Source organism: Fibroporia radiculosa (genome assembly GCF_000313525.1).
Source record: "Fibroporia radiculosa TFFH 294 genomic supercontigs, scaffold6557, whole genome shotgun sequence".
In the NCBI taxonomy this organism is placed as follows: domain Eukaryota; kingdom Fungi; phylum Basidiomycota; class Agaricomycetes; order Polyporales; family Fibroporiaceae; genus Fibroporia; species Fibroporia radiculosa.
This window is the reverse complement of record NW_012133438.1, coordinates 143,060-165,870: the sequence shown is the minus strand read 5'-3', so window position 1 is coordinate 165,870 and position 22,811 is coordinate 143,060. Positions and strand designations below refer to the sequence as shown.

Genomic DNA, 22,811 nt, shown 5'->3' with positions numbered 1-22,811 from the left:
GCATCAGGTATCCTCGGCGGCGACTCAAGTTACTGCCGCTGCCCCAACGCTGCTCTCCTCCGAAGTATGCAAACGTTCAAATGTGGGCGGATAGGCTCTTGATGAACCCAGATGAGCATAACACCATTTAAATTCTAATCAAAAAACTTGAGAGGTCATTTGGTCCAGAAAAATTTGCGTGAGTGTTATAAATTGAATATAGAAATGCAAGAGTACGCCTAGCCCGCGAGTGTTCTGAGAGAGCGATCTACACAAGTCGCAATGAAAGGGAAACCTGCCCTATCCTACGAGTTTTATTCAGATAGATTAGCCCCGATATATCGACACAATGGATATAATCTCGCCAAAAGGGTATCCATCCGTCATATCTGTGAAATGGTGGGACCCCGACAAGATGCAGATAGTTATCGTGGTCGTCTACACATCTTGTCGGGCTACCAGAAGTATGTCGCGTATAGAAACTAGATCTTCCAGGTCGTAATTACAGCAATACTTAGTCGGGAACAAGCTCATGTGCACCTCTGGATTTTAGCTGGGATTACTCCTGACTGTCTCGATCAGTGAACGATCCACAGTTTCTAAATGAGGACACTTACTTACTATTCTTGGCGAGGTTGATGGATCATAACAGTGTCGCTGAGCGTCAAGTCAACTCTTCCGACTGTTCACTCGGAGGCCACTGCGACCAATTGTGACCGAAGAGGACATCGCGACGATAGCGTGTGAGGCCAACCTTTCTTCCAGCGAAACCGGTTGAATCTTGGTTCGGCGACTGCAGCACTGCACGCCACTCGTTACCTTTTGCTGTTCGGGGAGAACCGCCCCCCACTCGCCCGCCTCGTTCCGAGACAATGTGCATTTTTACATCACCAAACCACAAGTATAGCATCGCCACGTTTCTAGGGATTCGGGAATGCACTAATGCCGCACATAACTCCACGAAATAGTTGAATATGCCAGCAACCAAGGCGAGCAAGCGGGAACCTCATGACCACAATTCGCATACCTAGATAGAATAGAGCCACAGACCACTTGCGGACATGCGCAAACCACACAAAGACAAGGCTAAGGAAGGCAGTGAAGCGAGGCTGACATCTGGAATGGCGGCGGCATTGTCGCTTGTGGGAGGAAATGCGGCCTAAAGATCACGTGCTGCGAACGCGGTCGGGCATGGAAAAGGCTGGCATCTTCGCGGCGAGGCAGCAGTTCGCCGCCAGGATCTTTTTCTTCAACTTCCATCATCCCCTCCCTCCGCTGTAACAAGACTCCCCCACCGGTCATTTCTCAATATGCGTTTCGCCGCCCTCGCCGCCCTTGCCCTCATCCCCGCCGCGCAGGGTAAGTGGTCGTGCGGCTCGTCGCGTGATACAGTTGTTAATTGATTTTGCAGCTGCGATTACCATCCTTGGGCCGTCTCCGTCCGAGTACTGGTACGTTTCTTATAAATTCCTTCGATGCAGAATATCTTGATTTTTCTGACATTTTCTAAAGGGTTCAGTATACCACCAACACCATTACTTGGACTTATGCATCCGGTGACCCCAACCCGATCAACATTGATGTCTTTAACACACACAACACGACCCTCAACGGTAATTTCTCCATCGCGTCTTACGTGAATGTGTCCCAGCAAGTGAGTCAGTTCTTCTCGTGGTGCATCAACAGAATACTTACATGGAGAACGTCTTTTCATAGTCATTCACCGTGTGAGTCTTGTGCCACATTGCTCACTCGCTGACGGAATGGAGTCTAATTGCTGCTATCTTGGCATGCAGCACCAACGTGACCCTCGTTACTGGGGGTGACTACGCAATCCGCTTCATAAGCCCGACGAACTCGAGCATGGTCTACGCCACTAGCCAGCTCTTCTCCGTCATGGCCCCGGGCAGTGAGCATTCTATCAGGCTTCTGTGATACCTACGGTAGTTGATCTTCCGTTCTAAAGCCGCACCCGCTCCTACAACCAGCGCGAGTTCTTCCGCGTCGAGCACCGCTAGCGGATCCTCTTCCTCCAGTACTTCTACGACTAGTGCTGGCTCGGGCCAGAAGTCAAGCGCTATTCGCGCTGTGGGCTTGGAGTCCGCGCAGACAGCCTTTGGCATAATTGCAGCATGCGGCGTTGCGTCCCTATCAGCTCTGCTTCTCTGAGCCCGACTGATTTCCTCAGCGCGCTCGCCTTGCCGACATGATCCGCGGTGTCTGTTGAACCAATACTTCCTCTTGTACAGCGTCCTCTTCATCATGGTTTGACGTGTGCGAACAATCATATCCCTTCTCTTGAAACCTTCCATTCCTTGATTCCGTAACTTCGATTGTTCATAATTCTCTGTTTGTGGACTCAGGTTTTTGTGTCAGGTAAAATGTCTCTGTAGGTGTATGTCACATTACGGATAACGTTTACTGTCTCCTCGGTATTTGTTTGGCTGTTGGTGTTATGGACATATGAATTTGTTCACATTATCATGTGGTATACCCTACGAAATCGATCAGTGGCGGAATCACGGGCGAGTTGGACGCAGGCGCATTGCCTGGCTGTGTGGTAATTGCTGAGAACACTGTCTGGCTGCAACTGCTAGGAAGTTAGGCTATCTGATTTTTCATTCAAATGAGAGGGCTCCTGAGCTAATACTTCGCCGCAATATGGACAGGTCACGGTCTCCGCTTGCGAAGTTCAAAAATAGCGTCGGCGCTTTGTCCTCCGCCCCTCTACACCTGTTTGCAACTAGCCAAGATATAGAATTAGGAGGATCGTGCGCAGCTGACTGATCACCAGCCAGCATGTCGCAATTTGTTGTGGGGGATACGCACTAAATTGAGGTCAGCTTTTAGTCCGTTTGCGCCGCTCACCGTTTCGCACTTGACAGCATGTGGGATTCGAGCGATTGGCACGGGGTGAGCATCCGCAATTCAGTTCTAGGGAGTAGAAGGCTTGCTGAACTGGGCTCCTGGGAGGCCCCGCGCGTGGTGATATTGCAGACCCGTGTCTTAGTGGTTCTTGAACTTCGATGCGTTCTCCGTCGTAGGACCCAGGGTCCAATATATCGGCAGCGTGGATATCGCATGCGGGCGATGTTGTCCCCTTATTGGACAGGTCTCCTGATTTCGAGAGTCGAGACTGCTCAGCAGGCATGCGTGGATGTGCTGAGAACTCTGCTACAGGATCCGGACGAGGCGCCACAGGATCGTGAGGATGTGGCGGTGAGCGCTCGATGCAGGGACCGCGGTGTCGTCAGCCTCTTGCTATTGATTTATTCCTGCTATCGCATAGCTCCCGCCGTCATCGTATCGCATTTCCCTCCGGACTGCTCTGAGCGGAGCCATCATCGGTCATGTTGCGCTCACAGTCACGATCCTATCTTACCGGAACGCTTGCCCCTACGGTGTCAGGCAGAAGACCGGGAGGTCCGATGTCAAATTCAGCTGATGTCCATCTAGTGGGAGCCGCGGCACATGTGAGGCTAGAAGAACTTGCCATGTCAGACTCATCCGGCGGTCGTCATGCAAAAGGGACGGATGACTCAATATTTGCTATCAGAAATTCTACTCAATGGGTCTGCGAATGTCTTGAGTCCTGGGTGATTCAAATGCGTGTCAAATAAACTCTATGGCCCTGCAGGATACATCAGGACGATTTGATTTGATCGTCCTTCGCTATAGATGGTACCTTGCCTCAGATCGTGCTGAAGAAATATTGTTCCAGGAGGATGCTCGGAGAAGGATCATACTTGAAAGAGGGTCCCACCTATTGGATATTCCTGCTATGCCAGTATGACCCACGTCACGGTTTGAGTCGGCGTTGCAAGCCTATTGGTATTGTGTGAAAGTGTTGTCAAATAGGACGGAATCGCTGCCCACTTGGGCTGTGTGTCCGCAAAAAATCCTGTGCTTTATCCCAAAGAGAACTCCTTTACGAAGAAGCACTAGTTCACATTCCATTCTTCTTACTATTGATCATGATGGCCGCAGGACTTGCGCAGGACAAGCCGAAATCGAATGGATGGACATGCCGACAATTTCGATTGCCACCACAAGGACTACAAGCTGCATGAATTTGCGTGGGGTTATTCGGGTAAACAAAGGGATTGCTGAGGGAGATGTATCATGCAACTAAGCCACATAAGTCCCTATGTTCCGCTAGCTGTCGCGTCACATGAGTAAACATGCTGACTGCGAGATTTAGGTGGAAATCTCGCGTGTACATACAGTAAAATAATATTGGTCGATGAATTATCTGGCCTGAGCTACGCGAATATTCGCGGAAGCTTAATTGTCGGGATGCGCATGTACAACCGTGTTTCTAGCCTGAGTGGGCCAGCACGCGTCGCGGGAAGTAACGATCAACGCGTGATCGTCACAGCCGACTCGAACTTGAAACCACACTAAGTCGGAATGACTCTCCCGCATCCAAAGGATTTTCAACATGCTCAAGGTGGCCGTTTCAGCATTACCTGGGCTAGTATCTCCTCGAACTAGCAGGTGTACGTCCAATATCATTATTTCGCACGCACCGGAGTTATTCTGTCACGGTCCATTGGATACGTCTGTGTGCCAGTGGACATCACAAAGCCCTGCTGGTGAGCTTGGCCCTCAGGCTGCCTTGGGAAAGCCTAGGAATATAGGGCCTGCGACATCTGCCGCAAGTCCGCCGTAGACATGGGTGATGCGGCGGGATTAAGCGGAGGCGGAGTGAACCGTGCGCCTCGCGCGTCTTCCGAGCCCGACTACTTGAACCCCTACCGCAACTAGCACCGACAGCACTGGATAAGCTTTCCCTTTTCCTCCCACATCTAGGCACTTCTCAATTCAGAACACGGCCTTGTATTCGCCTCGGGAGCATAATATCTTTGATGGCGGTCCACCTCCGCTCTTTACGGTCCAACGTATCAATCAGTTATGATTCAGTGCCACGTATCCCATGGGCTAGACATCGCAATCTTGTTCATGAATGTGCATTACAAGCCTCTTCTGCGCTACCCACAGGAATGTACTAGCTCTTCCGCGTACCTGACTCGGCGTTCAACATTCCAATTCTTGCCCCCGATCGGATCCGCGGCCCATGCCGGCTTGCAGCAGTTATGCTGGACATGTCCACTACTTGCCGCATCTACGTAGAGCATTTACCTGCCGGGACACCCGTTTATCAAGGTTTGCAGACAGGACGCCTTTCTACTTTTGATTCAGCCACTTACCAGATCGGAAATTCAATTTCATCAACAGATGGTCTGCGCCTTTGTCATGGAGCGCGTCCCGAGTGCGCTAATCGTTCTCCGGCACAGACATATAAAAGGCGGAACATGACAGTGTCCCAACAGCTCCCTTTGGCACCCCATTAAGCCTCGACTATGACTCGGTCTGCTGTCTACCTCTACGACGTCAAGTCTACCTGCGACCCTCCCGCATGGTCCCCAAACGCTTGGAAAGTTCGGTATGTCGCATTACTAGCACTATCCTCTGTTCTGACGGGGCAATAGATTCGTTCTGAATTACAAGGAAGTACCTTACACAACTCGATGGCTGTCGTATCCCGATATAGCTGACAAGCTATCTTCGGCCGGAGTACCACCCACGCGAACGGAAAAGCCATTCTATACCGTTCCGTCCATTATCGATCAGTCGTCGGCGAAGTCTCCAGTCCACCTCGCAGACTCCCTCGTCATCGTCAACTACCTGGAGAAAACGTACCCATCTCGGACTATCTTCCCCTGTGGCTCGCGCGACATTCAGCTGTCGTATAATGAAGCCATCCACAAGCACGTTTACACCCCGATGATACCGATGGCCGTCCCGAATACCGTGCGCATTCTCGACGGCCGTGATTTGGAGTTTTATCGCGCTACGAGGAAGGACTTTCTGGGTGAGTCTCAGCTTCACGTGTATCATTCTGCCCCTCTGGAAATTTCCCTGTTCCGGCGGTTCCTGACCGTGCGTCGACGGCACAGGCGTTGCTCTCGAGGATATGTTTCCTGTGCACAAGCAGGCATCGCTCTGGAGAGACCTGCAGAAGGGTTTGGACGAAATTTCCGCGCTCGTCGACCGTGCGCAAGGGCAGAGGAAGTGCGCGTCGCGGTGGCTCTTCAGTCCGAATGAATGCCCCAGCTACGCAGACTTCGTTTTAGGCTCCATGTTCATCTGGTTCAAGATGGCTGGCCCAGAGGGTGGGTGGGACAGAGTCTCCCGTTGGCATGGAGGGCGATGGGGGCGGCTTCTGCGGGAACTGCAGCCGTACAGTCAAGTTCGGTGATATTATGAAGGACCCTGGACGCCGCAGCCACCGTAAGCACCTCGCCGTAAGCAGGCTCTGCATCTTTGGCTCGCGATCGAACGATCAGACATGACGGGGAGAGAGTACGGACTTTGAATATCCAAATGGTGTCATGAATCATCTGTACTATCTTGTAATCATCTTCGGGCGGATATCCACTGTATCGTAGGCTAAACTATGTAGAGTATCGTTTCCACCTAATGACCACATGGCGACAGCATAAGGTCCCAGAAGGTCCCCGCGCTCCAGAGATCAAGATACATACATTCGCAGTCTTTGCGACACGATCTACCATCGCGGAAGTAACTACACTTCGGAACGATAAGACCGGGCGACCGGAGGGACGAGGCGCCTCAAAGACCTATCGAACGGGTCAGCAACACTGCTGAGACGCCTGCGATGCCATGTGACGGACCTCAGGGCCGCAGGCTATGCCTGTTCGATGCCCTGCTTTTCGTTCTCGTGGTCGCGAGAATCTCGATTCGCGACAGCATCCCCGAACTTCGGCACGTTGGAACTCGGACCCTTGTAGTGGCGATGTGCACTATGAACAGATTTAGTCTAGTTTACAGACGTGTTAGGGCGGGCGGTGCGTACCCGCAGACAAACCACAGCCTTCCGAAAAGAAGATCAGTTGTGTCACTAGCGAAGCCACGGAGGTCGCTTACCCCGAGAGTATGATCACTCCACAAGTAATCACCTATCAAGAGGACGCCGTCAGGGAAATCGCCAAAGGCGTCCATCTACAATGACGTACCGAGGCGTAATTCATGTTCGACTGCGTCACCGGGAGTTCCGTGGGTATGCAGAAAATGACGCAGACGAAGAGTGTCCAGCAGATACAAGCCAGATTCGCCGCCCAGCCAAGGATGCCGTCACCCATGTAGAATGGACCCGGCTTGAACGTGACCTCTGGGTGGTTGCGATACAGCCGTCGCCTGTGCGCATTTCACGCCCCACAAAAAGCGTGTGCGATCATTATCATATCAACGTTGACAGGATAAAAACGTCACATACAAGAAGATTGGGATAATGTATGAGGAATCGAGCGCTATCGCACACAGGGCAAAGATGGCGTTCGCGGCGATAGGGCTCGCAAGGTCTAAAAGTCCCGGTAAAATGCTTACAATGGTCGTGAACCACACCGCGCGAAGGGGTGTGGTTGTCCACGAGGTGACCTGACCAAAGTAGCCACCATCGGGTAGCGCTAGCGGAGGGGGAATACAGAATCAAATTGGGCGCCGTCAATCAGACTCGTGTTTTGATGAAATGAAACAGCCAAACTTGTTATGAGACTTACCGTGATCACGGCTGAATGCATATACCATCCGAGAACAAGCCTGGAGGGACGTCTGACAGACGAAGAACGCAGTCAAACAGACCAAACTCTGGAGAGTACAAGCGCGAGCTTGAGTTACAAGCTGTAGAAGCAGGAGCATGAACCATTACCCATAGAAAGAGCGCTCCAGGCGTTCCGATCCGCAGCACCATGATCTGGCGGGAATTTTCTAAGTCCCAAAGGCGGAGAATAGACCCGTCACATACCTCCAGGAATGCAGACCCCGACGCGCCTGGAAGATTCTCGCTACATATACCCACGTTAACAATCAATAAAAGAAACCGAACGGGCAAGTACCGACAGAGGTCCGGAGCACAAGATAACAACAATATTGAGCAACCAACCCAGGAGCCCCGTGCCGATCACTGTTCATCAACAAGTGAGTGATGACATGCATCGGATGACAGAACAGGCGGCTCAAAAGGTTCACCTGCGATGAAAATTGCCGCGGGCGCTGCATATGGACGTCAGAACGAGCATCGCGGGCATGATATCGAATTGAACAAACCTGCATAGGCCGCGCGCTTGACCTCCTCCCTAAGCAATAGACGTCAGTATCTCATTGCAATTGTGGTTGACAGATTAAAACCCTCCGGGACCGACTTATAGATTCATCTCCGAGGCGGAGGAACCCAATCGAATAGAAGAATCAACAACACTCACGAGATGTGTGCGGTAGCGTCATAATCCTACGAGCGGGAATGTCAAACACATCCGAAATTAGAGTAGAACACGTTGAGGTCACGTACCGTCATCTGCCAACGAATCCGCCAAGCGAGGTCAGCAATTACCCTGAGGCGTCAAATAAACTTCAGAAGATCTCGCGTCCAAGCGCGCCGCATGTGTTTAGGCCCAGGAACCGGCAAGTGAAGGTCATGGAGCCACAGAGGCGCGTCTAGGTGCGAGACCACCGTCAGCAGGCGTCCAAGTCGCGGAGGGGCTGTCCAAGCCCATTTTCCGGCATTTACGCGGCGGACGAGCGGAGATGAACCCAATCCAACACCCTTGCGCCTGCGCAACTCCGCGCATAGTTCCCGCGACGGCACGCGGACCGCGCAAATTATAGCCGCGGAGTATCAAGCTACCAATCAGTGTGGGATACGCACCGTCCATTGGACACTCAGTAGTCCAAAAAGGAACGCTAGTCCGTTGTTCCAACCACCTGTCTGGTTCACGAGGCCGTCGGAACCGAAGACATATCCAGCCGGATGCATCTCGGAGCGGGGGGTCATCGCGAGGAGGACAATTATGATCACTGGACGTACAGGCGTCGATGGCGAGCATATGTTAGCGAAGTGCGGAGGAAAGGGGACGCTCAGGACGCACGGGTTGTTGTGCCGAGATTGACGAAGACAAAACCCTTGGTGATGTGTGCGAGCTGACGAGTAGCGAGGCAGTTCTGATATGCATCACAAGGTCCATCTAGGGTCAGTGTGCGGCACCAATAATACAATTTCAGCAGTTCAAAACACACCAGAATCCCATTGAACACGAGCAGACCGGCGAACAGGCCGACAGTCATGCCTTGTGTGACGACGTAATTTCCGTTCTTCAAGATTGAAATTACGCATAAGGCAGCGCCCTAGTGATGTGAAGACAGACACTTGAGCATACCTTAGCGACGACAACAGCGGCCCAGATCATGTTCGCAAGCCCGAACTCCGTCGACGCTAGTCCTGCAACCTGGCCTGACAAACAAGTCATTCAGCGTCAAGCCCGTGAGGCGCGGATCGAGCAAAAAATATCATGCCGTTATTAATAACAGCTGCTTTACGACATCATGGGCTCCGATTCAGACATCACGAGCAAGAAACACCTCCGGATGTGCAGGTTGGCAAAGACACGTCTGGGCCCTCCAATACGAAATGTAGGCGAAAGGGAACTCGCAAGAAATAACATCCAGACAAATTGCGAACATAGTGATCTGATCCCAAGACGTTTGTTGTTCCTGGTCGCTAATGACTTTGTGAGGCATCTACGCGCTTTGGCACCTGAACTCGTGGGTAAAAGGTTTGCTCATGATCATAGAAGCATGCTAGACTTCAATAATCGGGTAGTCCATCTGATCGAAGTCCAAAAAGTATAGATGTTTGTCTTGAGATTCCATGAGAGATGTTCGAGGACGGTACCAGCCATGAATTGTTCACAAGAAATCGGTTCCAGATAGTGAACGTACCCAGCAAATTGAGCCACCCGACAATCCACCCGACAATCGCACGATGCCGCGGAGGACATAGTTGAGCGGATGCAGTGTACCTGTCATTGGAGCAGACATGAGCGAACGTCTCGGACGATAGATCGCACAAAATGCGGAGAATGTCACACTTACAAGCCGCCGCATGTAGGGAATGCGCTAACTATCTCTGCAATGCTCGATCCTGGACAGGTACGTGAGCATAAGGTCGACAAGCAAGACGCTCATGGAGCGGATGCTCCATAGACTTTCAGATGGAAGATGACGTACCGAGCGTGAAGCACATACACGCCCCGAGGATCCAGCACCAAGTTACGGACGCGGGGCCGCCAGTAAGCAGAGGCGTATTGAAAGTCGTTGCAACACTTGAACAAAGACCCATGATACTGAAAGCGAAGCTAATCTGCACCCCCCAGTTGCCAAACTTCGATCAACGTCGCACTTAGAGATAAGGAGTTGGTTGTTCACCGTCGCCAGGTTGGAGAACTCGCGTTTGAACGAGGGTACGTAGCCCATCTCCTCGAGCAGTCTGTCATCATCATTCATGCTCCCTGAGCGAGAGGTAACCACCGATCGAGCGTCGACGTCGGCGCGAGGCGAGCGAGAGGGAGTCTTGTCATCATGCGACATAGTGGCGAGGTCCTTTGGCTCAAACATGACGACGAGGAGACAGAGCGGGAGCAAGAAAGCAAGTCTGCGATAAAGACAGGGTCTATCTGTGGAAATGAAGACCAATTAGTCTGTGGCTCGCTATCAGCAGCGCCTCTGGCTGGCTAAGCTTGACAGCGAAGACTAGCACGCGCTGATGCCAGTGTGGAGAAGGCGCAAGTGTTATCACCAGTGTGCGTTGTTTTTGAAATTTTGATTATTTTCCGACGAGACAATCGCGATAACCGCGCTCAGCGCATCGTCGACCCGCGAACAACGCGAAAATAGCCCAGAATGTCCGGCAAAGGTCGCCGCGGCTGCTCCGACGCGATCTTGTCCAATCAGACGCGTCGCGGGCGCACGTGCCTCTAAATCGGCACGTGGATCGCATATGTGGGCACGCGACCACATTTTGCCGCCAGGGCCCAGATCTAAGGTCTGTCGCTGGCACCGATAAGGAGCTGCCCACTAACTGCTTTCATTGATACGTCTTGCCACCTCCTCATGAAAGTGTCAGCAGTAATTTTCACTGGGATGCCTGATATTACCTGATCCTGCCTGGAAGAAATGTCCTGATGTGACGCGCGGCAACCCCTGCTCCGACCGGGGTGCAACCTCATAGAGGCAGATTGAATTTATCTCTGAGCGTGCTCCCAGGTCAGCCTCTTCGTAGTCACTCTTCTCGCACGCACTATTTTTCTGTTACTAAGTACGTCTGCATCCGTCTTTCTTCGTCTTGGGTTGATCCGGGCTTGGCATGACAATGCGCAGCTGTACAAAGAGCTTGGGCGCAGGTGCGGTGGCTCTTTTTCTCTTGGGGTTGATCAGATGATGGCATTGATTGTATGCCCCCATCACAGCACCTCTTTGGAAGATTGCACATCGGCTTGCTCTTGTCCTCCGTTCTCACTTCCAAGACTGATGGCCGTTCGAACGGCAGTGTCGTCCATTGAACGGTTGGCTTCAATTCGTCCTCTGCGCAATTCTCAAAGCGGCAATCTATCACACCGGCACCAGTCGTGCTTCTGGTGAGGTACCGCCTTGTCCCATCCTCCGCATGGGTGTCGTTCTCTTGGTCATCGCTCGAGTATTTATTGTTCGCTACCTCCCATAATGTGTCGGCATGGACTCCGGATCTCTGTTGTGGAGGTATGCTCGCTAGTGACATGTATCTTCGAAGATTCCCGACATTGACTACTTCCGCTGTATTAATGGCTCAGGATTCAAGCTGGCCTATCAGACGCCTAGGTACTGGGATGGTTACGGTGCAATCGTATCCCAAGCTTTCTTCTGCCTGCTTGCTACTGATGGGACGACCGCGAAAGATGATTATGATTGCAGCATGTGACGCCTCCAATTTGTATGATGTGCCGTGCCGCAGGCACTATGGTTAGCTCATAATGGAGTTGCTTCGGAACGTTACTAGTCAATTTGTTCAGGTAGTTGCAAGCGTGAATACACACTTACGACTGGAATTCGGACCTCCCGGTCATCGACAGTGATCTCTGCGCATCTATTCTTGAGTTGAAAGCCTTGGTCCTGGTTGTGCGCGAAATTTGCAGGACGTGGCTTTCCTTACTTTAGTAAATCGTTGAAGAAGATTCTCCGAATCCTTGGTCCACCCGTTATTCTCACAGCTTGTTCTACGATTGACGTCCCTGACCTTGTCTCCTGAATGAAGGATGATGTCAAAAGTCCATTACCTTATTTCATAGTTTGGGTGGAGATTCTTTGCCAGCCTCCAGCTCTTCCGGTCATCTTTCTGCACCTCATTATGTGACTGGGGTCTCGGAGGAAGACCAAAGCAGGTGGTCGTCGCGACTCGTGCATATAGTCACCTTGAACCCTGACAGGTAAACAAGTCGCCCGGTTGTCGGCCAATGTAGTAATATCGCGTACTGGAGCTCGTTCACGTTCGATAAGGTTGTTGTGGCGCTGTGTGTGCACGGACTACAGTCTGAAAGAACGGGGGATGGCGGTAGCTTCGGTGACAGATATCTGGCGGTTTGTCTATATGATGTGGATCCGTTTTGAGTTCATCAAGCGTGATTGTATACATCTCAGGGTGCATTGAGGTTCGTTGTGCATAGCAGAGAGGAGAAATCTTGACTTTGGATTCAGCTTCATCCCAAGGGAAGCCAATGCTTTGAGATAGGAGGGCAAGCTAATGCGACTTCTCGACTTGAGTGTCCTCGCCAACATGACCTGGTGGTACGAGTCTTGGGCTAACATGTCCGCCTCCTTATTCAAGTATCAAGAGCAGCTGAACGCCTGTCACAATCTGGAGATCCTTTTCGTGTTACGAATTTGGTGGTCATCGTCTTATGCGCTCGAAGGTCATACGATGGGTTCGGTCACGGGTGGGGGTAGGCGATTATTTCAAAATTACGACACTGGAAAGGAAGTGAATAGATACTACTACCGAAGTGGTGAAGGGAATCGAGATACTAGGTAAGACGGAGCAGGAAACTGGCGAGAGCGTATGGTGAAGATAAATCATACTGAGAAAAACTTGAGGAAACAAACAAAACTTATAGCTATCTTTTTGGTTGGAATTTACACTTGGGTCTGTGACATCAAGCGGGGAGTTGCAAGCACCTGCACGATGATACCTCAGGACTCGAGAGGCTCGAGATTGCGTCTCGTTCGGTGCAACTTCTCGACTTACTTCGGAGTCAGAACGTCTGTTTGCTCTAAGAAAATCATCTGCGTGATAAATGACTATAACGAGAGACGTGACTACAACAGCTCGTCTACCAGGGGGGAGTGAGCCTCGAGACGGGATGTTGACGCACTGCGGGATAATGCTAGCCTTATAGAAAATTTGAGACAAGTGTCCCCAACTCATTAGGATCGCCAGGCACCGAGTATCGTTCTTGGAGAAGAGGGGATGTATGTGCCCAAATAGATTCGAGGAAGACAGCCATAGAGTCCGAAAGAGTCAGAACCTCTGCAGATTTTTAGCCGGCATATGCATGAGTGAGCTCGCGTAGAGGTGCTGGTTCGGAGTGGTAGTTATGTTCGAACATCACGTTGCAGTCCGTGAACGCAGCGTGCAATGACATGCGAGAGTGCAGAATGCACTTAGTTTCTCCGACTGAGCGAGTTCCGGGATGAAACTGCTGCCACAATGCCAAGTAGTGTAGGCGAGCGACCCGTCGGCAATTACCGTTCGTCACTTGCTCCTCACTGATCTGAGTCCTTGTTTCTCATTCAGACCATTGCTTGAATTCGACTGTATGAATCGGTTTGCATGGGTTTACAAATTAATATATTTTTTTTCACTGTGAGCAGGATTCAAGGACACGAACCCAGTGGTAAAGCTGACCTCAGATAGAGCTCGTGAAACGCGTCATCACAATGACTTACCCTCGTCATGATATATCCGAGCTCTTGGGGAGAGAGACGTTGTAACGGATCATTTACGTGCATTCCCGATGCAAGATGCAAGCATCGCAAGGTCAGAGATTGGGACCCAGTATATAAAGCGCTGACCCATTGCGTCAGATCACGCTACTTTCGCCCAAACTTCATTTGACTCTTGAATGACCTGGACCCGGACCGTTCTGCTGCAAACGCTCTATCGATAGCTTTGAGCTCGTGCTCGAGAAGACAGGGGATCAATGCGCAAGTGGGATTTCTCTCGCATAGCATCCGCTTCCCTGTCATTGTAGCCCCACGATGTGATTGAAGACGCTCGTTTTGAGGTTCTGATATCGGAACAGTTGACGTCTCCACACGAGGCTCTTTCTATATCATGGCTCTGTCCCGGCTGTGTGCTTTTTACATTTCTTGCAGCCATGTCTGCCAATATGCGCTCGCCCAGGCTCTCATCCAATGCTAGAAACTTGTCTGACGCGAAGCCGTCCATCGAGTCCTCAGAAGTAATTGCCGAAACTCGATCTATATCTGACTCTCGCATTGGAGAGACAGACGATGATGTGCAGCTGTTCGAAGAGTTTGGTTACGTTCCGTCGTTCAAGCGCGAGTTTTCGAATCTTGCCACGGTGCGTACTGATATATTTGCGCGATACATGCATGGCGCCAACGAATGTTCAGATCAGCTTTGCTTTTAGCATCATGGGCCTATGCTCTAGCGTTGCGACAACATTCAACACACCTCTCCTTATGGGTGGACCGGCCTCTGTAACCTGGTGTTGGATTCTGGGCTCGTGCATGTGTTTCACGCTCGGTATGTAGCTCAGATAGCCATCAGTCGTACTTGTGTCACCATTGTTGGACCGCGCCCTTTTGTAATTGGATAGGATCAAGTATCGCAGAGATTGTAAGCGCATTTCCTACCTGCGGAGGTTTGTAAGTCTTACTTCGTTGATGTATGCGTGATCACGAATCTCATGGTCCACGCAGGTACACCGCATCTGCGCAACTGTGTCCCCCGCGCCACCGGGCGATTGTTGGCTGGATCATTGGGTGGCTCAATCTTCTTGGTACGTGCTGTAGTTCCATAGAGATGCCTACTTAGTGCCAATGAATTTATGCCTCTACTGCAGGTCACATAGCCGGACTTGCATCGTCGGAATTCGGGCTAGCAGAAATGATCTGGGCAGCAGTTGTTATATCAAGGGTACTCAGACCATGTTCATCCATATTTATATGTTGTCGCTCACTAGAATACTTTGAACAGGATGGGAATTACATCGTGACTCAGAATATGACAGTCGGACTATTCATTGGTCTAATTGTATTCACAGGACTTTTGGTAGGTTCACTCACTGTGGTTCGTCTTATACTACTCTGACGTGTACATTAGAACTGTCTAGCAACGCGTCAACTGTCTCAGCTCACGAAGGGGTTTGTTTTCATAAATATTGGAACAACCATCTGTGGGTCCGCTCTGTATACGTGTATTTTATCATGTCTCGCTGAAAATGTGTAGTGATTATCGTCGTACTTCTTGCCATGACTCCTAGATCGGATATGCACCCTGCGAGCTATGTGTTTGGCTCCGCCGGCCTTGTAAATCAATCAAAGGGATGGGGTAGTGGACTTGCCTTCGTGTTCGGTTTGCTTAGTGTGCAATGGACGGTATGTCATCCTTTGTTGTGTAATTATTGGTTCATGTTGTGATTTTGATTTTTGAATCGGTGTGCTCACGTAATTGGCTCACTCTCGTAGATGACGGTCAGTGCCAATTATCGGACTTCATCATATGTCGGGTTTTACAATGGTTTCTCGTAGGGCTATGATGCAACAGCGCATATTTCGTAAGTGAAAGGTGTGGACATGTCTTTTCGCTGTTAATGTGCAATTGTTAGAGAGGAAGTAAGACGAGCTGCATACGCAGGTACGTATACCGAGCCTCTGCTTGGAATATGCGACTAGAATGTGGAATATCTAGCACCAACGGCTATCTTCATGGCTGGTAGGCTGTGGGTATAAAATGTGCAAAATAAAATTCTCATGTCAGGCTGGCAGTGGTTGGCACTGGTCTTCTTGGCTGGGTTTTCAACATTGTCGTGGTCCTGTGTTCTGGTCCCCTGTAGGTGGTCTCAATCTTCTGTGCACTCAGTCTGAGCACATAAACAGTGAGAACCTGCCGGGCCCATCAGGGTCTGCCTTTCTTCAAGTATGTCTTCGTCTCTCAGACATTGATTTCAAATTGGTCATGCTTGCATTTACACTTCAGATAATGGTGATGCGTATCGGGAAACCCGGCGCACTCGTTCTCTGGGTATCATATCATCTTTCAATTCATGATGATGACCTAATCTGAATTAATGGTAGGCACTCGTATGTCTGACCGCGTTTTTTGTCTGCCAGACTGCGCTCCAGGCGTCATCGAGGATGGTGTACGCATTTAGTCGTGATCACGGTAAGCTCATAACCGGGTACTATAAAGCCTACCTCACTTCATGTCTACTAGGACTTCCGGACCGAGGCTACTTCGGTCATGTCACGTCGTGGACGACTACACCTCTGCGTGCCGTCTGGTTCACAACGCTTTTGAGTGTTCTACCGGGCCTGCTCGATCTCGCTAGCCCCGTCTCGGCCAACGCTGTTTTCGCCCTTTGTGCGATGTCATTAGACTCCTCGTATACCATTCCGATCATATTGTGCGCGACCATGTATCTGTCAGGGATGTTCAAGCTGCGCTGACCCCATGTGCTTCAGGAGGCGACTCTATCGTAATCATCCAGAGGTGAAATTCAAGCCAGGACCGTTTTACATGGGTGATGGTCTGCTTGGATGGGCGGCGAACATTGCATGTGTTTTCTGGGCCTTGTTCGTCTCCGTGATCTTCTGTATCCCAACGGAACGTCCCGTCACGAAGTCCAATATGAACTATGCTTCGGTGCGTGTCTCTTTGGCACTGTTGACAGTACATGTATGGAAATATCAGCGAACAGCTCATGTGCGGAGGTGTCGTTATCTTATCTGGGTGAGTCTAATACAAGCCCCATATTACAAGCACTAATTCAACATTTTCAGTATTTGGTTCATCTGCGGGTGCGTATTATGCCGTTTTTATAAAATACAAATCGAGCTCAATAATGCTAAAAGCGGACGTCATCATTACAAGGGCCCAAGCCCAAATATTGCCACGTTTCAAGACGCTTTGACGGAACCAAATGCGGGCTCCCACGGCACCGAAACAAAGACCACCAAGGAAGCTTAGTACCTTCTGTCGCAGAGCGAGACTCTGCGTGTACAATGTTTTCAAAATCCCTTATAATATCACACAATTAGCGGAGGAGAATCCTACAAACTTCATGTGGTTTCTGTCTTTGTCTGAGTTATACGCGGTGAGTGTGCGCTGCAATATCAGTGGTTACAATCATATACAATCGTCGGGGCCACAACATAGAAGATGGGAGACGTCTCTTTGGATCGATGAGCCTCCACAGACGTGGAGGTGGCTGGCATTGTTCCCAATTACAGTACCGTTGTGTGGCTGCGGTAGTTACATTAAAGCGTGAGGGTTAAGCCCCACATTTTTCAACTCTTTCTCGTCAACCATCATCATTGCAGCTATGCAGCAGTATTGGGCTATGTATGTCTAAGATCATTTAAATCTCGTATTCACAAATTCATTCTCTCCGTCTGGTTTGTTTTCAGCTTCAATTTAGATCAGGAAGAAGAACACAGTTGTATGAGAGGGTGTCTGGATGCACCATTGTTCTGTGGACACAAGTCCACGTTGGTTCAATTGTTGTCAATTCCATTCCTACCCCCGCCTCCTGTAAGTTCCTTCCCCTCACTCAACGAACCCGTAACTGAGTCTCAAATACGCAGCTACGTGCACGGCATATCTTGCGCCACGGAACAGGAAACACGTTGCTTGGGAGGCTCAACTTACCTCCTGAACTATTGTTTCTGATCTGCGACAACTTCGATCGCCTGTTGGATGCCATTTCGTTTGGTCTCGCAAACACCATCCTCTTCAGTATCGCTCAGAAAAAAATTCACAAGCTGCAGTGTGCTAAATACGCTTGCTGGGTCAACAGTCGCATCATTTGTCTTGGCGACCACACGGACGACAACGATCTACCTGAGGGTATGATGACGAAAGCTGAATTAGAGGCCATTCACAAACGTGCTGAGCTCAGTGACGACTTTGATCCCGACGATATCTGTAACCTTTATGACGCTGCATGTGTCACATTTCGCGAGCGATCAAGCCCTCAAACCTTTTTTTGGATATATCACTGCGAATTCTCCTCCGACCTATCAAGAAGTGAACATAAGGAGTTTCAGAGGCTTTACGAGCCTGTCTATGAAATCGAAGGAGATAAAACTGGTCCCTGGGCGCTCTGCAACCTGTCCAAACGAGAATTCGTGCGTGCGGATGCTACGGCCAAGGTGACAGGAGCAAAGTCTATGGGTCCGTTCATTGCAAGTAAGATCAATCTTGGGACGGTGCTGATTTCACAAATCTGCTGGTCGTCGGATGACTCTACCGCGTCAAGCTACGAAAGACCAATTCACCGCGGGGCCTGGGCGGGTGACCGCTTCGTGATCACAACTTTGGATCGCCTCGAAGCGTCATCGGAGTATAAGGATGTCAGCAATACAGTTCTCGCTGTGCTTACAGGGTTTCAAAAATACGTTGGTCAATAAGAAAGGAAGAGGAAGAGGAGGGTCAGGGAATGACTCCGCGTCAAGTGTCGAGGATGGTGAATTGGGACAACTTGCACCTCGGATATGGGCGAAAAATACAATGTACTTAAAATCTAGGATTATACTAGGATGCATTATATATTATATGTGACAATCGCAGGTATAGAGACGTGCGCACATACATTACAGTGGGCTCTGAGGCAGTGGACGAGTTGGTGACAAGAGGCGATCAATACGCGCAGAAAGATGTGAGGTGTGGCTTACGCAGCCTTGAGGCTCGAGGTTCTACCAACATGAAAATTTTGATACCTCCCACCAGATCGGCCACAGCAAAGGAAAATGATCCATTTCACTGGCACCCCATTTGACACCTCATAGTGATACGCGACATATATAAGCTCATGAATGTGGTAACTGGTGCAGGAAACTCAGATGAAAATTTGGAATTTGAAACTTCTGAACGAACGGAGCGTCTGCGCCGAGGACCTCACTCTGGATACTAGCCGATTCAAGTTGCAGTAGTGGTCGCCAGAATAGACTCTTGATGTATGCAGCGGTCTAAGGTGATTGAGCTGGTTACGGAGCATCATGATGCAGTGATACAGATCCAAGCAGAGCGCGCACAAGCGAGCCTTTTGACTCTATCACTTGCCCACAACGATCGGCCGTACTATCTGAGTTTTTGAGTCAGCAACCAAAATGTCAAATAAATGCTTCGCAACATTTTCTGCTGTCTACACGCCGGTAGAGTATAACGGAAGTTTATAATAATGAGAAACTCAGTCCGAGATATGGTAATCGGGGACTGAGGGAAGTCGACGCGCTAGCGTCTCTAACGATACGCAGCGGAGTTGCCGTATAAGGAAAATAATAGAGTGTAAGTAAGTAACGTATAGAAAGGAAAATTGTATAGTATTAATCGTCTTCAATGAATGTATCTACAACAGAGTAGTGCTACGCTCGCCGGAATTTGTTACGGGTCATCAAATTCGAAACACTGCCTATTTTACACAGTAGTGCTTTGATTGTCCACATCGTCATCATACTAGTCATGAGCGCGGTCAACGAACTTCAAATGATCCGGGTCGTCAATTGAGGGCGTGCAAGGGATTGAACCGAACCAAGTCAGCGTGTCAGGACTAGAAGATATGCCGAATAGATTTTCCGATGCAGCGTGTTCGCGAAGGTTGATCATAAACCTAGATACCAGCACCCCGGAAAGGCTGAATATATACGTCAGCGAAGACTTTTCGTACGACAAAGATGGTAGAAGCATGGGACTGACGGCACAGTTAAAAAGGAAGCGGAATCAAAATCTGCCTGTACGCCATATGAACAGTAAGTTTTGCTTCGCCACAAAACAGCATCAGTACGACTCACTCTTCCTATGACGTCAAGCACTGACTGCAATACGTTCAAAACTACCATTGACCTTCATATAATGATATATTCAGTCAGATTCAAATCATTCGAATAGATCATAGGGCGCACATGAAGTAAATTCTACCTGTGAGTGTGTATGACATTAACTTGCTTCAAAATCTCAAAAGTCGACCTCTCGATGCACGTACCGTCTCCCAAGAGTATCGATATTAGCGGCACTCTATGACCCACTCGAATGGTCTCTCTTGTTCGGCGCGCGTGGCGCCATCTAACCGCGAGAGCAAGCGCATCGGACAATGTCATGGAAAAGCGTGTCACTAAAAGTACTGAGGGATCATCAGCTTGAGCCCTAAAGAAAAACGCAGAAAAACATACGTCTGCGATACATCAGTGTCAAACGTCCAAAAGAGTGGCGAATGTTCCTCACGCTAAATCACCCCAAATAGAGTATGGAACTTTGGTTTGGCAAGTGGATAGGACACCAATATGTGGCGTTCCGGTGTAGGATATGTCAATAGAACTGTACTGAAAGAAGGTCTGTCAAGATATCAACATATGACTCAATTGTAACTCACGATGTTGGTGACAACTGGAGCAAATCCTGAGACGAAGACCACTGTCGATAATGTCTTCTTACGTCCGCTGATAGCATACGTTCGAAGGGACATGACAACTAATGGCAGTCAGTGGAAGGTCCCTATGTAGCGATGGCTGATACCTACTGGTAGTGGAAGTATATAGCATGATTGTCACGATCAAAGTGAAGATAGACATTACATGACAGCTAATATCTTCGTTCAAAAATGTATTTTGATGCATAAGTTTCTATCGCAAGTACCTCTGAGAGAGAGAATGGGTTTTACTCTTACACCTAAGAAACACGGTACTTGCTATTACTGCTACGTCAATCAAGATATCCAGTACAAGAATGACAGCGTAAACGAGGGCAGCGTAACGGCTGAGAATGAAGAGCAATGTTGACTTGGTGAATGGATTACACCAGATCACCGAGACTTCACGAGATGAAGTGAGCAAATACTCGTAAATTACTACAGCTTGACGTAGAATGATCAGCAGAAAATACGGGCGAAAACAGGTTTAACGTACCACTAGTAGCCAGCTGTAAGTAGCTGAATAAATATCTAGACAGTAGTTTATGAGAACAGTGGACTAGCAGATCCAGAAACGAACACACTGTGATGTCACTATACTTTGGGTCATCTTTTCTTCAAACACATATCCCATACTTTCCACCTTGTCGTATGACGTAAACCAGATCAGTGACAAGCCAAATGATTGTAATGCGATGCCTGTTCGGCGTTTTATATGACTTAGTGCACTGGCGCTCTTAGGATCTGGGGCTCATGACGTGTACAGCCACGGGACCTCATTTCAACCTCCACGATGGCGATCAAGAGAAGGCCAACTTTGACTGGATCAGATAGCATCCTCGCAGTATAAATCGAACCTACGGAAATCGAGGTATTTGGCAAGCGTACCTTTCACACGCTAACACAGTACTTGGAACCCAGTTGGTCTTCGCTATGCGCGCTGTGTCGCACCTCTCATGCTGCGCCGAATGACACGCAGCTGGGAAGGTTGTACACATCTTCGAGTAGGTATGCCACAGCACTGCCTCTTCGTCAGATTGGGTGTGAACCAATCAGCGAAGGGTATCTGAGGGATTGGTCAGGATGATGAGAAGTCTAGAGTAGCTGCAATCTCAGTGACCTTGTATCATAGGCCCCGATCATGATATTCGCCAGCGCCTGATAATGCGTAAACAGCTTGCATAATGTGGTGAACCTTCGCTGGAAAAGATGAAATCTGCCAGAAGATGATTAAGATGATTAAGATGATTAATTGCATAAAATATGGTTAGTCGCATAGAAGGGCTCTTCCAAAAATCATTGAACTATACCACGACTCTGTGTCATATATCAGTGTTAGAGGGATCAGATAAAAGCGTAAGGGGCACCGTACATAATGACGCAGATAGCTGTGCGACAGCTCCATCAACTCGTTGTGCCGGTAGTAGTATATTAGTCATTTTGAACTAACCCATGCCTACGATCGGAAAGGGAAATTCAGCAATGCTTCCGGAATGAGCATGAGGCAAATACAAAGAGAACACTCAATAGATGTACTGACGTTCCTCTTCACTGTGGTCATCGTACGTGAAATTCCCCCATTATTTAGTGCCAATGGTAGGCACCACAGGAGGCAGCTCAGTAGTATCTTACATTGTAAGATCCATTTAGTAGAATCCGTGCAGACGAACTCATCCAAAGTAACCTCTTTTCTCACACCCTGTAAGGCGGCCGGCGGGATCCCGTAAAGAGACGGAACTATGTTTTGGGGCTTCAATTGTAGACCGGAACTTGAGCCGCCGTTCAATCTAGAGTCACGTTGAATGTACATCATACAGTCCGGGGGGGGCGACCTCTTGGCCAGGCCAGCAAGACGCTTCGTCAGGGATACACCATACAACGCTCCTATTCCAGTACAAGAGTAGGCGCCTTTCGCTTGGACTGAACATCCCAAGAGCAACAGAAATTCGAAGCTTCAAGCTTCAGGCTTGGAGGAGTGATAGTCGTGATCGGTTGCCACCGACAGCCACCCACGCGTCCAGCCAACTTCGACGTCGCGCGAACACCTTACATCTTAAATTTCGTTCACTGGATTGCAGTGTGCCGCCCTGCAGACCTGGTTTTACCATATTGGAATATTTCATCATGGACGTTCATCGCATCTCTACGATCACAGGACTCCGGGTTGCTGGCAGGGCCATAGTATTCTACAAGACACAAGACAGTTACAGCGTGTGGGCTTTCCTGACATACATACATTTTTCTACATTGCTTAGACACACAGACTTCGTTGTACAGACTTTCCCCAACAGATAT

At 49.5% G+C, this 22,811-nt stretch overlaps 4 protein-coding genes across 4 annotated transcripts; 3 read left to right on the top strand and 1 right to left on the bottom strand.

Moving 5' to 3' along the window:
• Positions 1-1,289: 1,289 nt before the first annotated feature.
• On the top strand, positions 1,290-2,148 carry FIBRA_06270 (uncharacterized protein; the record flags this gene model as incomplete). The annotated part of the gene is made up of 6 exons (XM_012328003.1): positions 1,290-1,338; positions 1,391-1,430; positions 1,492-1,633; positions 1,696-1,706; positions 1,776-1,888; positions 1,946-2,148. The coding sequence occupies 6 exons, from the start codon at positions 1,290-1,292 to the stop codon at positions 2,146-2,148; spliced, it is 558 nt and encodes a 185-aa protein (XP_012183393.1).
• A 3,250-nt stretch (positions 2,149-5,398) lies between these two features.
• Positions 5,399-6,241, top strand: FIBRA_06269 (uncharacterized protein; the record flags this gene model as incomplete). The annotated part of the gene is made up of 3 exons (XM_012328002.1): positions 5,399-5,425; positions 5,491-5,854; positions 5,940-6,241. 3 exons carry the CDS (start codon positions 5,399-5,401, stop codon positions 6,239-6,241), a joined length of 693 nt encoding a protein of 230 aa, XP_012183392.1.
• A 450-nt stretch (positions 6,242-6,691) lies between these two features.
• On the bottom strand, positions 6,692-10,452 carry FIBRA_06268 (uncharacterized protein; the record flags this gene model as incomplete). Its single annotated transcript, XM_012328001.1, has 20 exons — positions 6,692-6,806; positions 6,860-6,877; positions 6,931-6,962; positions 7,020-7,200; positions 7,280-7,469; positions 7,588-7,756; positions 7,808-7,847; positions 7,903-7,966; positions 8,032-8,055; positions 8,110-8,138; positions 8,265-8,290; positions 8,351-8,356; positions 8,708-8,856; positions 8,928-9,000; positions 9,076-9,150; positions 9,216-9,289; positions 9,778-9,857; positions 9,931-9,979; positions 10,066-10,181; positions 10,238-10,452. 20 exons carry the CDS (start codon positions 10,450-10,452, stop codon positions 6,692-6,694), a joined length of 1,725 nt encoding a protein of 574 aa, XP_012183391.1.
• Positions 10,453-14,243: 3,791 nt separating this feature from the next.
• FIBRA_06267 (uncharacterized protein) lies at positions 14,244-18,522 on the top strand (the record flags this gene model as incomplete). The annotated part of the gene is made up of 22 exons (XM_012328000.1): positions 14,244-14,450; positions 14,503-14,635; positions 14,709-14,757; positions 14,812-14,891; positions 14,955-15,028; positions 15,089-15,163; positions 15,215-15,287; positions 15,341-15,489; positions 15,580-15,585; positions 15,643-15,668; positions 15,720-15,748; positions 15,803-15,826; positions 15,880-15,943; positions 15,991-16,030; positions 16,091-16,135; positions 16,189-16,276; positions 16,328-16,517; positions 16,576-16,756; positions 16,812-16,843; positions 16,894-16,911; positions 17,521-17,644; positions 17,698-18,522. 22 exons carry the CDS (start codon positions 14,244-14,246, stop codon positions 18,520-18,522), a joined length of 2,532 nt encoding a protein of 843 aa, XP_012183390.1.
• Between the last annotated feature and the right edge of the window lie 4,289 nt (positions 18,523-22,811).